Source organism: Pinus tabuliformis, chromosome 4_1 (genome assembly GCF_031772625.1).
Source record: "Pinus tabuliformis cultivar Carrire ecotype Pingquan chromosome 4_1, CPIR1, whole genome shotgun sequence".
Classification (NCBI taxonomy): domain Eukaryota; kingdom Viridiplantae; phylum Streptophyta; class Pinopsida; order Pinales; family Pinaceae; genus Pinus; species Pinus tabuliformis.
In genome coordinates this window covers 246,259,784-246,275,631 of record NC_142303.1, presented here as the reverse complement: position 1 = coordinate 246,275,631, position 15,848 = coordinate 246,259,784, and the positions used below count along the sequence as shown (strand labels likewise).

Here is a 15,848-nt window from a genome sequence, read left to right as displayed (position 1 = left end):
GTGTAGACAGTATTGTCAGAATGACACCTAGAAAAGCCAGTTTCTAAAAGAAAGCTATCCATTTTGGCATACGAAGCCCGAGGAGCTTGCTTGAGACCATAAAAGGGATTTTTTAAGCCGACATACAAGGCTGTAGTTTGTTTATATAAAGCCAGTAGGTTGTTCCATATAGATTTCTTCATGCAAGTCCCCATGCAAGAAGGCAGATTTAACATCCATCTGATGGACTTCCCATTTGAAAGAGGCAGCAAGGGAAAGAACGAGGCAGATAGAGTTCATTTTGGCAACAGGCGAGAAGGTTTCAGTATAGTCAATGCCTTCAACTTGTGAAAAACCCTTAGCAACAAGACGAGCTTTATGTTTATCAACTTTTCCATCTGGTCTATACTTGGTTTTGTAAACCCATTTGTATCTAACAAGTTTTCGTCCCTTTGGTAGAGGAACAAGATCCCATGTATTGTTTGCCAATAATGAACGATATTCTTCATTCATAGTTGCGTCCTAATTTGGATGGCCTGCAGCTTCTGCAAAGGTGTCAGAATCATAATTCGCTGAAGCTTGAGCCAATGAAGAAGAGGCTCTATCGAACTGACAAGAGCGCCTGCTGCATCCTGAGTAGCACAGACCCGTTTTGGAAGTTGAGGAGCTGAAGGAGGATCCTGAGAAGGTGGGGGAGGATTGTCATCCTCACTTTCATCATCTGAAGAAGAAATATTTTCAACAGTAGAAGAGATAGAGAGAGGTGGCACATGCGCCTAACAAGGCTCGTAGGTTGATATATTTTCAACAAACTTTACATCTCTTTTAATGATAACATTTTTGGACTTAAGTGGAATAAGTCTATATCCTTTGACATCTTCAGAATATCCAACAAAAATACTTTTTTCACTTTTAGGTTCTAAAGCTTTATGTTTCTCATCTGGAATATGGGCCCATGCTTCACTTCCAAAAACACAAAAGTGACTTACATCTGGTTTAATTGAGCTCCATGCTTCTTCTGGAGTAATATTCTTTAAAACCTTAGTAGGAGCGCGATTTATTATGTAATTTGCACAGTTAATTGCTTCTACCCAAAAATTAAGACTAAGTCCTTTAGATTGAAGCATACAATTAGCCATTTCCTTTAAGGTGCGATTCTTCCTTTCAGCTACACCATTTTGTTGTGGAGTATATGGAACAGTATGTTGCATTTAAATTTCATTCTCAGTGCAAAAGTTGATGAATTTGTTGTTAACATATTCTCCGCCATTATCAGATCTTAGCTTAAGAATTTGATGTCCAGATTGTTTTTCAACAAAGGCGTTAAAGGCCAAGAACATGTTAAATAATTCACTCTTGAGTTTTAAGAAGTATAGCCAAGTGCGTCTAGAGAAATCATCAATGAAAGTTAAGAAATACTTGTAGCCAGAGAATGAAACAACTGGAAGTGAACCACATAAATCACTATGCACAAGCTGTAAAGGGGCTGAGGCGTGCCAAGAGGCACGTTTTTCAAAACTATCCTGATGATGTTTTCCGAGTACACATCCGAAACAAACACCATCTCTGCAAGATACCATTGGAAGACCTGTCACCATATTTTCTTTACATTGATTCTAAAGGGAGCGATAGTTTAAGTGGCCAAATCGCTCATGCCAAAGTTTGCTCACTTCATCATTATGAGCAACAAATACCGAGGGAATATTTGATGACCCAAAGTTGTTAAACTTATACAACCTTGTAGAATCATCAACAATGCCAGTAGTTAAAATCTGTCTAGGATCTCTTAGGTCCTTAATTACAACATCTTGAGGTGAAACTCAACGATTTTACCTTTACCTGAATGAGTTATCTAATATACAGATAGAAGGTTGCAGGATAAGGTTGGAACACATAATACATCATTGTATTGACCATTGTCTATATGAACAGTTCCAGTCCCTGCAACACTAAGAGATCTATCATCACCAACATATATATTTTTGGTGTTACAATCGTTTAAAGAAGAAAACATGGCTTTGATTTTTGTCATGTGATAAGAAGCTCCAGAATCAATGAGCCACTCATGAGAATTAGAAGAAGATACATTTAGTGCATAACCATACCGAGATGTTTGACAACCACATGCAAAGAGTGTTATTCCTGAAGATGAAGTTGAAGTTGAAGAGTGCTCCGAATGGATGTTATGCTTCTTCATTGCTGCTTCCACGACTTCCATCTTCTTAAAGCATTTGGATTCTAAGTGGCCATCTTGATTACAAAAGTGGCAATGTCGATCAGTCTTCTTCCCTTTGTTTTTATTTGCCTTATCATTTTGTTGAAATGATTTGTCATTTTGAGGTTGAAATTGCTTAGGACCCTTGTTTGGTTTAGGACCATTCCTTTTAGGATACAGCTTTTTAGGATTCTTTGAATTTGGTTGTTGCTGGGCAGCTAAGGCTTTCTTAGAAGAGTTTCCAAGATTAAGAAGACCAAGGTGTAAGAGTTTTTCTTGTTCTCTTATTAAAGAATCACAAAAAGAATCAAAGGAAGGGGACTTGTAGTCTTGTCCTTGAGAAATGAAGGCTTCTCTTGTAGAATGGAAGGTGGAAACAAACATAGAGTAGGCTGGTCCCAACTTAGTAAGAATGGAATAGATAAGGTTACCATCTTTTTTCTTAACCTTAACACCTTCCAGGAGAAGTCTAAGTGTCTTGAACTTGGACAAAAAAATCTTCAATGGAAGAAAAATTATTGGGGTCCAATGTAAGCAACTCATTTTCGAGTTGATGGGCTCTAAGTTCATTTTTAATTCCAAAAACTTAGTGATCTGTTTCATTGCTTCATCAAGAGTATCAAGTTCTGCGATATGGAATCTAAGGTCTGGAGAAATAGACATCCCTATCAACCCATGTGCTTGATCTTGCCTATTTTCCCATTTGGCTGCCTTATCTTCATCTTTCGGTTTGGTTTTTTGCACTGAGGCTATTCTGTAAAGACCCTTTACTTCTAAGTAAATCCACAATGTAGGACCACCACTGGAAGTAGTTGGTGCTGTCAAGAATAACTTGGCATGGACTTTCCATTTTAATAGAAATTGAAGCTGTATATGTTGAAAATAAGTGTTCCAATGGAAAGATCCCAGAAAAATAAGCTGATTAAAAAAATGGCTCTGAAAACGGCTTCCGGATGAAGAAGTTATGGCTTTTTGAAGAAAAGTTGTTGAAGATGCCAATGAAGTGCGGGAATGTACAGAAATGAATGATAATGTTATATTTAAAAAAAATCTGCCCCCTTTCCAAACTTAATCTAATAAAGTAGCTTTGGACCAAGAAAGACTTGAACTCAAGACCTCTATTCTCAGAAAGTAGCTTGGGACCAAGTGAGCTAAATTAAAGGGTTAATAATTTTTGGAAAAGAGGAAGGAGGTTTTTTTGTTTTTGGTAAATAGTCACTGAAGCTTTGGGGTGCATGCTTACTTGAAAAAGCTCTTTTTGCCTACAAAACAGAAAACAGAAAATCCAACACGGACATACAAAAAAAAACAAACCTTACGGCGTGAAGTTAGCTTTAGTCGAAAACTATATATTTTCCTCAATGTTTCTGATTTTTTGAGATCACACTAAGGCGCGGCGGAAAAGAGCATACACATGAGAAAAATCCTTCCTTTTTGTTTTTGATTTGCCCAGATCGAATAGAGTCGCGGGGCAAAGAGCATTCGCAGAAATGAAAGGTATAGATCGGGTAATAAAAAACAAAAAGCTAAATAAACCGAAATAAACAGAGAGAAAATAACTAAAAACTGCAAATAGCACACTGTATACCTCCAAATCTTAAAAATGACATAGCTAGGGTTACCAAAAACCTTTTCGCGTGAAACGAAAGGGGTTCCTCACTAGAACAGATGCTCCTAACACAATAGAGCAGTGATCTCGACTCGAAAGCAGTTAGAAACAATAGATCTAGGAAATGGCTGTCGGATGCAGTTCTATCGGCTTTAGATTTGAATCACCAATGGATGCGGCCCTCAACTAGGCTCTGATACGATGTAGTAAGTTCCTCAGACAGAACACCAAAGGACACCGCTCACAAACAGATCATAGATCAATACACCAATATTGTTGACGTGGTTAAAACCCTCAAAGAGGGAAATAGTCCACGACCTGAGCCAATGCGGCCACTTCAGGCAATTTATTAATAAAAGAATGAAAATTTACATTAGCTTCTCTCATGAACGGTTACCCTACAAATGACCCTCCATGCTCTTTAAATAGAGATCATGGACCAATCAGGTGTTAAGCCACGGATCAAGTGTCGATAATACTGAGGAGAGAATGAATCGTCAAATCACTACATATCGTGACCGTCGGATTGTAAGTTACAAAAGTACATAGTAAAGAAACATACTTTACCTAACTCTACACTAGACCAAGTTATACTTAACTATTTCCTATGTGTCGGAATATCCTCACAAGCATAGTCTCAGATGGATGGACAGATACAAGGCATAAGCCATTGATAAATATCATTGCCACTTCGCCAAAAGGAGCAATGTTTTTAAAGGCGAATGACTGCTCAAGAGAGGTAAATGATATACAGTTCATTGTTAATGTTTTAATAAAATCTATTGAACAAATAACACCTAATAGGGTGGTGCAAGTTATCACAAATAATGCACCATTTTGGAAAGTTTCAGGTTTAATTATTGGAGGTATGACCACATATTTTGGACACCCTGCATTGTCCATAATTTGAATTTGATCTTGGAGGAGATCGACAATAAAGTTCCGTGGATAAAGGAAATCACAAGGGAAGCAAGGGAGATCGTTAAATTAATCCCCAACCACCACCAATCTCAAGCAATATTTAGCAAGTACTCCAAATTGGAGTTGTTAAAAGTTGTTAAGACAAGATATGCCTCAAACTTCATAATGTTGTGTTGCCTCGTTGATGTTAAACAACTATTAGTTTCAATGGTGGTGAATCAACTTTGGGTTGAGTGGAGACAGACAGATTCAGAGTGGGGATATATGGTGCGTAGATTGTGCCTTCATGAGGAGTGGTGGAGCAAGATAGATTTCTTGCTAAAGTTCACAACCCCTGCATTTGAGCTTTTTCAGAATGCTGACACATACCAACCTACCTTTCTTAGGAGAGGTATATGATGGCATGGGTACCATGGTTGAGAAATGCTCATTTTGCTGATATAGTCAAGAAAATCATTGTTGATAGGTGGAACAATTTGAACACTCCATTGCACACTTTAGCACATGCCCTGAAGCTGTGATTTTATGATGAAGAGCTTATTGCCCAAAGCAATGGGAAGAAGAAGACACCCCATAGGATAGAGAGGTGGCTAATGGGGTGAAAAAAGCCCTTGTGACATTCCAACTCATCTACATAGGGAGGTGAAGGAAGATTTTGCTAGTTTTGTTGTAGGATTAGATGATTATTTAGATAGATCAGCTTTAGAGGAGAGAAGCACCATGAATCCAGTTAGGTGAAAGATTTGTTACGGAGCAAATGGTGTATATTTGTAAAATCTTGCCATTCATATTCTTTCACAAGTGGCAAGCTTTTTATTAGCAGAAAGGAATTGTAGCACCTATGGTTTTATTCATTCTGTGAAGCGCAACAGGTTGGCTCACAAAAGACAGAGGATCTTGTTTATGTGCACTCCAACCTTCCCCTTGCATCTCGTAAGGGTCCAAAATATATCAATGGTCTTTCTAAAGAATGGGATGTGGATCTAGAAACACCTGATTTGGAGCTCTCTTTTGCTGCCCTGAATATTGAGGATTGAGAGCCTGTAAGTGGAATTGGCCAATCATCTTTTTCAGCTCCACCATCCATTGTTGACATGCTTCTTCTATTTTTTTATTTTTTATTTTTGTAAGCAAAGGCGAGATTCTTCATTTCTATTACTGTAAAATAGGAAACATAAACATAAACATATGGGCCGGTCTCAACCCGCCCCGAAGGGAAACCGGGTTTCTTGACCACCTGAGGTTCTTAACAGCCATCCAAAAATAAAATACCATCAGTCTTTCTACCCATGCTATATATCCAGTTATCCAAAAATAGAAACCCATCAGTCTTTTTTCCCATATTACATATCCATCTACCTTTCCTACAGTGAAACAGAGTATGATTTGAGTCATGCAAAACTAGTATATCTAAAGAAAACTGAAAGCAAAAAACCTCTTTTCAGCTGCTCCATCTGCTGCTAGGTGCGAGTCTCCAGATTGGCTTCATTCTCCGTCTTAACACCCATACCACTAGCTTGAAGAAACTTCAGGATCTCATCCATCTTCCTATCTTGCATCATTAAGGTGACTTGAAGATTTTTCAGCTCTTTCTTCATGACAGGTATACCCTGAGCCATTTCTACCATTTCCAGGGCTACCTGTTCAAGTGCTTTAGCTAATAATCTTTTCATGCCCCAATAGACATGCAATGATTGTTTATATAATGTCATCCTGCCTCTGGTATGTCCTGGATCAGGCAGATATGCCTCCCAATCCTCCAGTTCTGACCCTGAATGTTCCTGCAATGCTTCCTCTTCCAAATGGTCAATAATTCTTCGAATGTTTGGGTGAGTATGCTGATGATAAGCCTCTTCTGCCTCCTGCAGTTTCTTTTTCATATCTCTCTTACCGCGTTTTCTACCTCTAGCCTCACTTCCCATTTCTTCCTCAAACTCAGCTCTTGCTGTCCTGCCCCCTCTGCCTCCTCTCCCGCTGAAACTCCCTCTTCCCCGCTGGCTGGCACCTTCCTTCTTCTGTCCGCGCACTCCCCGTCTCCGCCCTCGTCTGCCACCCACCTGTCTCTCCCCCTCTTCCTCAGAGTCCTGTTCTTCCTCCCGGTCGTCGTCTTCATTCCTCTGTCCTTTTCCCCGCTTATCTTTACCTTCTTGTCCACGCCGCGGTTCTTCATCCACAAGGTAATCCCGTATGTCAAACTCCGTCTCGGAGTCATCTGAAATGGTAAGCATAATCTTCCGAATTGTCTCCTCTACCTGGTTCTTACCCTTCGCCTCTCGACTGACCTCCTTACTCCTCGTCCAGCGTCCTACATCCCTGTCTTGATCCTCCGCCATTTCCTCGTCCTCCACTATCACCGAAATCCTCTGACTACTCTTCCCCGCCCGACAATTCCCAATTAACCCCCAACTCCAATTCATTCGCATGCATGCAAGGCTGAATGCATTGCCAATCGGCCACCTTGGGTTCCTATAACTTCTATGCAACTCAAATTCGTCATTACTCCGCAATCCATATGTATTATCATAAGTGGACTCAATCGCCCTCACTCTGACGGAGTGTCCTCTCATCCTCGGTACCCTGTCCCATTCTCTTCTTGGAATGATCAATGGGGCGTTGTGGTTATGACTCCAAGCGATCTGAGTGTTAATGCCATCCGCGCGAACCTGCGAACTCTCCCCACCATCATGAGCGATGGTACATGTGTCCCTGCTTGTCATAATTCGTAGATAGTTATGGATTCCCCGCTTGCACCGTCGCATCATGTAAATCCCGGTTTAATATATCGGTTAACTCTGCCCACCGCGGATCGTCCTTTACTAACCTCCAGCTACTATCGATCCGCCTATCCCCTCCTCCGCTTCCCCAATTCGCCATAAGATCCGCTGCCCTGTTTCCATCGCGTAAGACATGGTAAATAATCGTGTATTCAATCCCCCGCAGCAATCCTTCTATGTCTTTTATTATGCCTGCAGTCCGCCAGCTTCTTGCAACATGGTCCCAACACTTACCATCCCGTAATTTTCTCAACATGTCAATCACAAGCCTTGAGTCGCCCACAATTTCCAAATTCGAATATCCATTTCTAACCGCAATACGTAATCCCTGGTAAACAGCCCACAGCTCCGCCTCATTATTCGTCATATCGCCCCCAAAATCCGCATATATCCATCTTGTAGACCCACTACTATCTCGAAAAATACCTCCCAGACCTGCTTGGCCGGGGTTACCTTTCGAGGCCCCATCAAAACTTAGTTTAATCCTTCCTTCTCCAGGCAAACTAAAATGCTTGGGACTCTGCACTTCACCTAGGGGTCGTTCCTTTGTATTCGGGTAGATCATTGTCATATCCAGATTAAGTTTCGATACTATTTGCTGCTCTTCCGGAGTCAATTGCCAGTCCTGTTCATCCCAAACTTCAGATAACACTGTTTCCTTGATTGACCTACATACTACCTCCCAAATGCTCGATTCCTCCCTTCTTTTATCTTGAAAAATTCGTCGATTTCGCTCTTTCCAGGTTTCCCAAACTGTAAACCCCACTGCCAGCGTCCATATCCTTCGTACCACCTTACTTTGGAAATTACCTTTGCCCCATTGAAGCAATGTATTCCTAGGATTCTCTGGATCCCTATTTGTCTGACCAAATAATACCCTGATCTCCTCCCACAACCCTCAAATAAATAGGCATTTGTTCATGATATGCTCCTGAGTCTCAGCTTCCGTATTACAAAGATAACATTTTGATGGCCCATTCATATCTCTCTTCTGAATATTATCCCATGTCAATATCCGCCCTCTACACACCAGCCAAACGAAATACGTTACTTTAGGCCACCACTTACTTTGCCAAATCTTTTTCCATTCCACTGGATCCTCCACTCTTTCCTCCCTTGTCGCCCAATAATATGCCTCTTTGACTGTAAACATACCCTTCGTTGCCTTCCCCCATCGAAGAATATCCTGACCATCTCTAATTTTAATTTTTCTAGAATCTAATTCCTTAATATACAGCTGGCCGACCTCTTGACTGATAGTGTTATCGAATTCTTCTGGTCTTTTCCAGACTCGCCATAAGTCATTCTCTGCTCCAGCCTTCCAATAATCCCTTACATACTGCAGTCCTGCTCTTTGTGCCCCTTGTTGAACTATATGCAAATTAGGGATACCATTCATGTGATCCCGCTGTTGCCATCCTTCCTCCCAAAACCATGCTAATCTTCCATCTCGGATTTCCCAGAAGGCAAGATTCCTCACGAGCTCCCGATTAGTACTAGCTAGCTCCCACATTGCTGACCCCCTTGGAACTTCATCAATTCTTAAACGCCCTTCAATGGACTCAGGCATTCCATATTTCCTATTCCATATATTTTTCCATACATCCATACCCCCCTGTACCCAGCGCCACCATAACTTCGCCCCTAAAATCTTATTAACAATTTCAGGATCTCGTACACCCAATCCCCCTTCCTCTTTCCGTTTTATAACATTCTGCCAGGAGACTAAAGTCCATTTCTTTTGCTGTTTAGGGCCCCCCCAAAGAAATTTACCCATAATTTCTCTTATTTTAGAAAAGATCCCTTTTGGGGCTGCCATAAGTGATAATGAATATATGGGAATAGCTGATAAAACCGATTTCAACAGAACAATCTTACTGGCTATATTCAAAAGTCTAAACGACCAGTTGGCTAGTCGTTTTCGTAATTTTTCCAATAGATTCTGCCAATTTATAATACGCTTAGGGTTCATATCTAATTGAATGCCCAGATACTTCGTGGGTAATACACCCTGCCTAAAACCTAAGACTCTAGTTAAGTGTAATTTAACAACCTCAGGAGAATTGAAAATAAATGTACAGGACTTATCCTTATTGATCTCCATACCTGATGCATTCCCAAAAAGTTCGAGAACCCTCTGAAAACTTCGGACCTCCCTCAGCGAAGCTTCACCGAATAGCATCAGATCGTCCACAAACTGTTGATGTGTGATAGTCAAATTGTTTCCCCATAACCTAATTCCTTTTATGCGCCCGTCCCTGACTTCTTTTTTAATGAGTCGGCTCAATCCTTCCATAGCCATAATAAATAAGAATGGCGAGATTGGGTCCCCCTGTCGAATACCCCTGGTGGCCTTGAAGAGATCTGTAGGGTTACCATTCACCAAGATCGAAAAATTGGGTGTAGATATCATACTGCCAATCCACGCTATCCATCGATTCTCAAAACCAAAAGCCCGCAAAACCTCCCTAAGATACTCCCAACTCAGCCGATCGTATGCCTTAGATAAATCCAATTTCATTAACATCCCTTTCTGCTTTCTCTTCTTCAACGAATGAATAACCTCCTGAGATACCACAATGCCATCCAGTATTTGTCTGCCTTCCACAAAGCCAGTTTGTTCAGGTGCTATTAGATTGGATAATAGAGGTTTCAGCCGCTTTACTATAAGTGTGGAGATGATCTTATAGATTACATTACACAGTGCGATGGGTCGAAAACCCTGTGGTTCCTCAGATATATTACTTTTAGGGATTAAAGTTAAAAATGTCGAATTGATCCCAGGCCATATCCGCTGTCTCATACGTGATTCTTCCACCGCTTCCAATATGTCCTTTCCCAGGAAATGCCAACTAGCCTGAAAAAACTCCACTGTGAATCCATCCGGCCCTGGGGCTTTATTTGTACTCATCCCCATCACAACTTCACTTAATTCTTCTATGGTTACTGCCCTCATTAGTGATTTATTTTGTTCCTCAGTTACTATCCGTGGGATCTCACTGCAAATCTTATTAATAGCTTCTCCTCGGTTGCTTTGGTTTTCTGTTAATATCCCCTTAAAATAATCTACCAAAGTTTTTTCTATATCTTTTTGTTCAACTACTCTTTCCCCCTCAGCATTTTTGATTGAAAAAATTCTGTTTCGTTGCCGGCGTTGAATCATGGCCTGATGAAAGAATTTCGTATTTCTTTCTCCTTCCCTGAGCCATCTTATCCGTGATTTTTGCCTCCACAATATCTCCTCCTGCTTTCTTCTCTCTTCTAACTGGCATATAAGTCTACCTTCCTCTCTGCTTTTTTCTTCATCCCTTCCTTCTAAAATAATCTTTTGCTGGAGGTCCGCCATCTCACCTTCTAATTTCAATTTCTCTTCAAAGATATTCCCAAATTCTTTCTTATTCCACTCTTTTATTTGCTTTTTAAGTTCTTTGAGCTTCAACTGTACCGTGTGCATCTTTCCATTGCCCCTGCAGTCACTCCTCCTCCACCAACCCTCTACTTTCTTTATGAATTGGGGATCTCTAAGCCAAAAAGATTCAAAACGAAAAGGCTTCCTCCCTTTCACCTGTTTTATATCGATATCCAATCTTATGGGCCAGTGATCAGACCCAAGACAGGGGAGAATTTTTGCCTCAATAAATACATCCCGGTTCAAAATTGGCTCTGACAATAAAAATCTATCCAGCCTCGAAGCAATTTGATTCTGACCCCCTCTGCGATTATTCCAGGTGAAAATCCCATTTGTTGTATGGATATCAACCAGCCTCAGGTCTCGAATCAGATCATTGAAATCTTCCATAGTCTGATCCTCCCTCCTTACTCCCCCTCGTTTTTCGCCTAAATTCCTTATGATGTTAAAATCCCCTCCAACTATCCATGGGATATGCGGGATAAAACTTCTCATGGTATGTATATTTCTCAAAAAATCGTGCCTATCTCTATAATTATGGGGGCCATATACACCTGTAAATAAAATTCGTTCCCCCATCCCCACTAATCGAAATACACCTGAAAGGATTCTAGGCAAGCTAAACCAATGATCAAAAACTACCTCTTCCGGGTTCCACAAAATAGCTAGGCCCCCTGCTGTCGCTACTGCATCCAAAGCCATAACCTCATATCCAATTTTCAATTTATTTATCAATGTTTCCAACTGCTGACTCTCCATTTTCGTTTCCTGAATTACCACAATGTTTGGCTTCTCTCTCCTTATTCTGTCCTGCAAATAACGCTGTTTCCCTTTACTATTTAACCCCCTAATATTCCAACTTAACACAATCATTTATAACTTTTTAGGTGTTTGTAAAAATACCTCAGACAGAGGTATTACCCTTCCTGAATTCACGAGAGTCTCCCCTACTGCTTGAATTGATTCATTTAGTGTTCGTCTCCCTTTTTTCCTGCCACCTTTACCATGTCCTTCTCCTTCCAAATTTTGAACTTCCTGGTTTCCTGCTTGATCTACCCTATTCTCTAGTAGACTTACCTTCTTCTCCTTATATCGTTGAAACGTTTCCTTATATAACTGCTTCTCTTTCTCAGGGATGAATCTCTCGTCCAATTTCTTCCATTCAGTGAGTAATTTCTTCAAGACTTTTTCTTCCTCCAACCCCGCTTCTCGTGTGGTCTCCATACTTCTTATTTCGTGTTCTTCAAGAGTGCCCAATCTTATTTCCGCTTCCTCTTCGGGCTCTCGACTGGGACTCCTACTCTTACGCTTCCCATCCTTAATAATCTCCATTGGAGCACTTCCCGTAATCTCCTGTTCCTTCTTCGTGCCCTCAGAATCTTCATCCCTCTCTTGGAGGACTTTAAACTTGTTCTGACAGTCAGTTTTGGCAATTGATTCCTTCACCGTAGGTTTTGATGAGCCAGGATTTGATTTCCTTCTCCGTTGCACTTCTTGGAATGCTTCTTCTATTTTTTATGAGGATTATGATGAGGATGAAAATTGAAGACTATTAGTCTTTAGTCTATTATGTGTTCATTGTCCACATTTTGATACTTGTTGATGTAGCATTGTACTTGCAGCCTCGTATATATAATAAAGGTTGATTTTGGATAGATATTTATAATAAACTTCATTTATCAAGACTGTTTTCGGAGGTTACTGATTTCATTATGTGATCATTCACGAGTAAATGTGATTTTAGTATGTTTCATCATCATGTCTAATTGATAGACTTATAATTTATGCAATGAAATTGGACAATTTAATCATAATGTAATAATGTATCATGTATGCTTTATGATTACATGTAACAAATGTCCTTATATATATATATATATACTGTGTTTCCCTGTTTCCAAAATTTGGGGGAGTCAGGTTTTGTACCTGTACCCGTTTTGGAAACTCATACCAGTTTCCCCATATCCTGCAACTTAGTGTTGAAGGAGAACAGTGACCAAAGAACAACCTAAAACTAACACTTCTTTTTGAAAGGAAGCTGCTTTCCACGAACCAATATACTATCACAACATCTTGAACTTCCTCTTTGTTATGGGCTTCAAAAGAATGTACTATGAAATCGTTTCAGTACAAGGAAATAATGCAGCAAAAAAAAGTCCATGTCAATCTCACGGGCCCAATCTGCAGTCATGGGTGTCTAGCCCAAGTAATTTAAAACTTTGGGCAATCTGCAATGGTATAAGTGATTGACAATGATGTTTCTAGTTTTGAAGCCCTATCAATCAAGCATGTACAAGCAAGCCCACGCCACAGCCAAAACCAGAGTCTTAACAGCTAAAGCCAGAAACAGAGTTGTAGCCAAAGAGTTGTATTCGTTTGAAGCTTCAAAGATCTTATCATAGTGTTTCCTCAACCCAGGAACAGAGTTGTAGCCAAAGAGTTGTATTTGTTTGAAGCTTCAAAGATCTTATCATAGTGTTTCCTCAACCCAGGGAAACATAAAGAATATATCTATTAAGTGGAAGGATTACAAGCTGGAATGAGGGTTCTCAGACAACAACTTTTAAACGGTGCTTTGAGGGAAAATCATATCTCAAGAAGGGCATGTTATAATAGAATGGAATAAAATTAATTGTATATCATATAATTATATTAATTAAACCCCTAGTTAAACCCGTAGGGTCATGACTATTCGTTGTGACACGTCTCTTCAGCACTATACGAAGTGATCACATTGTTCAATTGTATCTTAACATTCATACCAATCATATTTTATCTATGTTTTGTCAGACTATATTTATGAGCCTTTACGTTCTTTTCATGAATGCTCAGATAGTTAATGAACCATTTGGTTCATAACATATTTGGTTGAAACGAATTTGACAGATTGAGAGAGAATTCAAAATATATTTACGTATTCATCTTTACAAAAACCAAGTTTCACTTAATATCATGCATGTATTCATTTATTATATAATTAATTTAAAGCATTTTTTCAGTATGTAATTTTGTAATCTCAGGTTATCTTTAAAATTCCTTTTTTGCTCTGAATCTATTTCGTTAAAGCACTGAATTTTTATCATTATATGTGCTCTCTTTAGGTGATGGCTGGACACCACTAATGGCAGCAGCAGTCGCTGATCGGCAAGATGTTGCAAAGATTTTGCTTAAAGCAATAGATATAAATATAAGCACCCACTTAAATGAAAACACATTTAGTGAAAGTGCTATATGTGCCTTGGATGACAAAAGAATCCATATTGGCAGTGATGAACGTGACATCTACACAAGTACCATATGCAGAATTTTACAGGAACATCATTCTACTCTTCAGAATTTCCAAAATAACTTGGACAGCAAACAAAATGCTTCAACTCGTAATCAGTTGTTGGATGCTCAAAATCGCTATGGCCAAACTGCTCTACACATTGCTGCTAGGAGGGCCTCTCTTTGGTTTGTCTGTAATCTTATCATAGCAGGAGCTTCGACAGATATCCATGATGGCTATTCGATGCGTGCTATAGATGTGGCTTATCACCAAAATCACGAAGTTGTGGCAAGTATTATAAAAAAATGGGATGCAATTCAGAAGCAACCCCTACCTAAGATAAAGGAATGCTGGAGATCAAAACATGAGTAGTACGATAATGATGCGAACATATCCTCAGCTAAAAGTAAGTCCAATAAGACTAAAAATGTAACTTCAGGAGTCCATAAATCAAAACGAAATGCCGCAACAATTGTGAGTGGCAAGCTCCCAGAAGAACATGGGAGGTCCTTTTTTGCGCGACACTCATGGAGGGTCAAAGGTAGCCAGAAAGGGGCAGTTCCACATACAGAGTCATCATCCGGTACATAATTTACATGTACGTGGATGCAGAATTGACCGAACATGGCAGGGTAATATTTTTTGTACTATAATACCAAGATGGCTATTTAAACATCTCAAACTAATCTGGCATTCGAAATAAGATCTGAAGATTAAAGGAGGAAGGAACCGTGTGGGTTAATCCTCTCTTATTGCGTAGTTATAACATCCGACTGGTTTAAAGTAGTTAAACAAGTGAACTGCTGTGCAGTAGCTTAGATTTTGATGCAGTCTCATTTATCACGTTTAGCAACACATTTTGTTGGGGCTCCACGAATTTACAATCAGTTTGATTGGATTCTTTCAAATTCTGCTTTCAAGTTCTGTTGCTTTTGAGTATTTTTCTTTCCAACTTTTGCTTTGAGCTATCAGTTAATATTAATCGATTCATAAACAATTAAATTAAGAATAATGGTCATCACTGCTTTTAGGTTTTTCATTGCATGTTTGGAAATTTTTTTAATGAAATATATGAGATGGTTCACAACCGTTTGAAGTTTGGAGACGAAGCCATCAATGATTGATGTGTTGAGTGTGAATATCTATCCTAGAAATGGAGACTCGGTTAAAACTTTGACCTCTCGAGAAAATATACATACTTGCAAATGGTTTTCTGTGTTAGCATAGTCATTAGTGTGAGATCGAGATCGACCACTTATGGTACCGGGGAGGGAACACTGTAAAAACGAATTTTTCGATATGAACCCTTTATATGAAGTGTAAAATTTGGGAAAATGTTCACTTGGAATTAGAGAAAATGTTTTCCTCTTTTAAATATCATATACTGCATCTTAAGGGGTCATTCTGGGTCCAAGTTAGCGAGACAGTCCTGAAATTTGACTTCTACATCCCTCTTAAAGAAAAAATGTGTTATAGGTATATGCATGTCATCTTGCAATATACGAGGTACTTGTGTAATAGTTTTGTATAAATGTAAACATGTCACTAGTGTGACATAGACCACTTACAAGAGTTGGGAGTGAACACTGTAAAAACAAACCTTTCAAATTATATCCTTTTTATGAACTGTAAAATTTGATAAAATGTTCACTTTCCGGAAATATTGTATATTG

At 39.5% G+C, this 15,848-nt stretch overlaps 1 protein-coding gene across 1 annotated transcript in view; it reads left to right on the top strand.

The window, feature by feature from the left end:
- The window catches only part of LOC149175196 (uncharacterized), a 101,188-nt gene extending 86,230 nt beyond the window's left edge, over nt 1-14,958 (top strand). Inside the window, exon 6 of the mRNA XM_089419541.1 lies at nt 14,009-14,958. Coding sequence (XP_089275667.1) covers nt 14,009-14,547 — 539 coding nt within the window. The 3' untranslated portion in view covers nt 14,548-14,958. The remainder of the gene's footprint in view (nt 1-14,008) is intronic.
- Nucleotides 14,959-15,848: the final 890 nt, after the last annotated feature.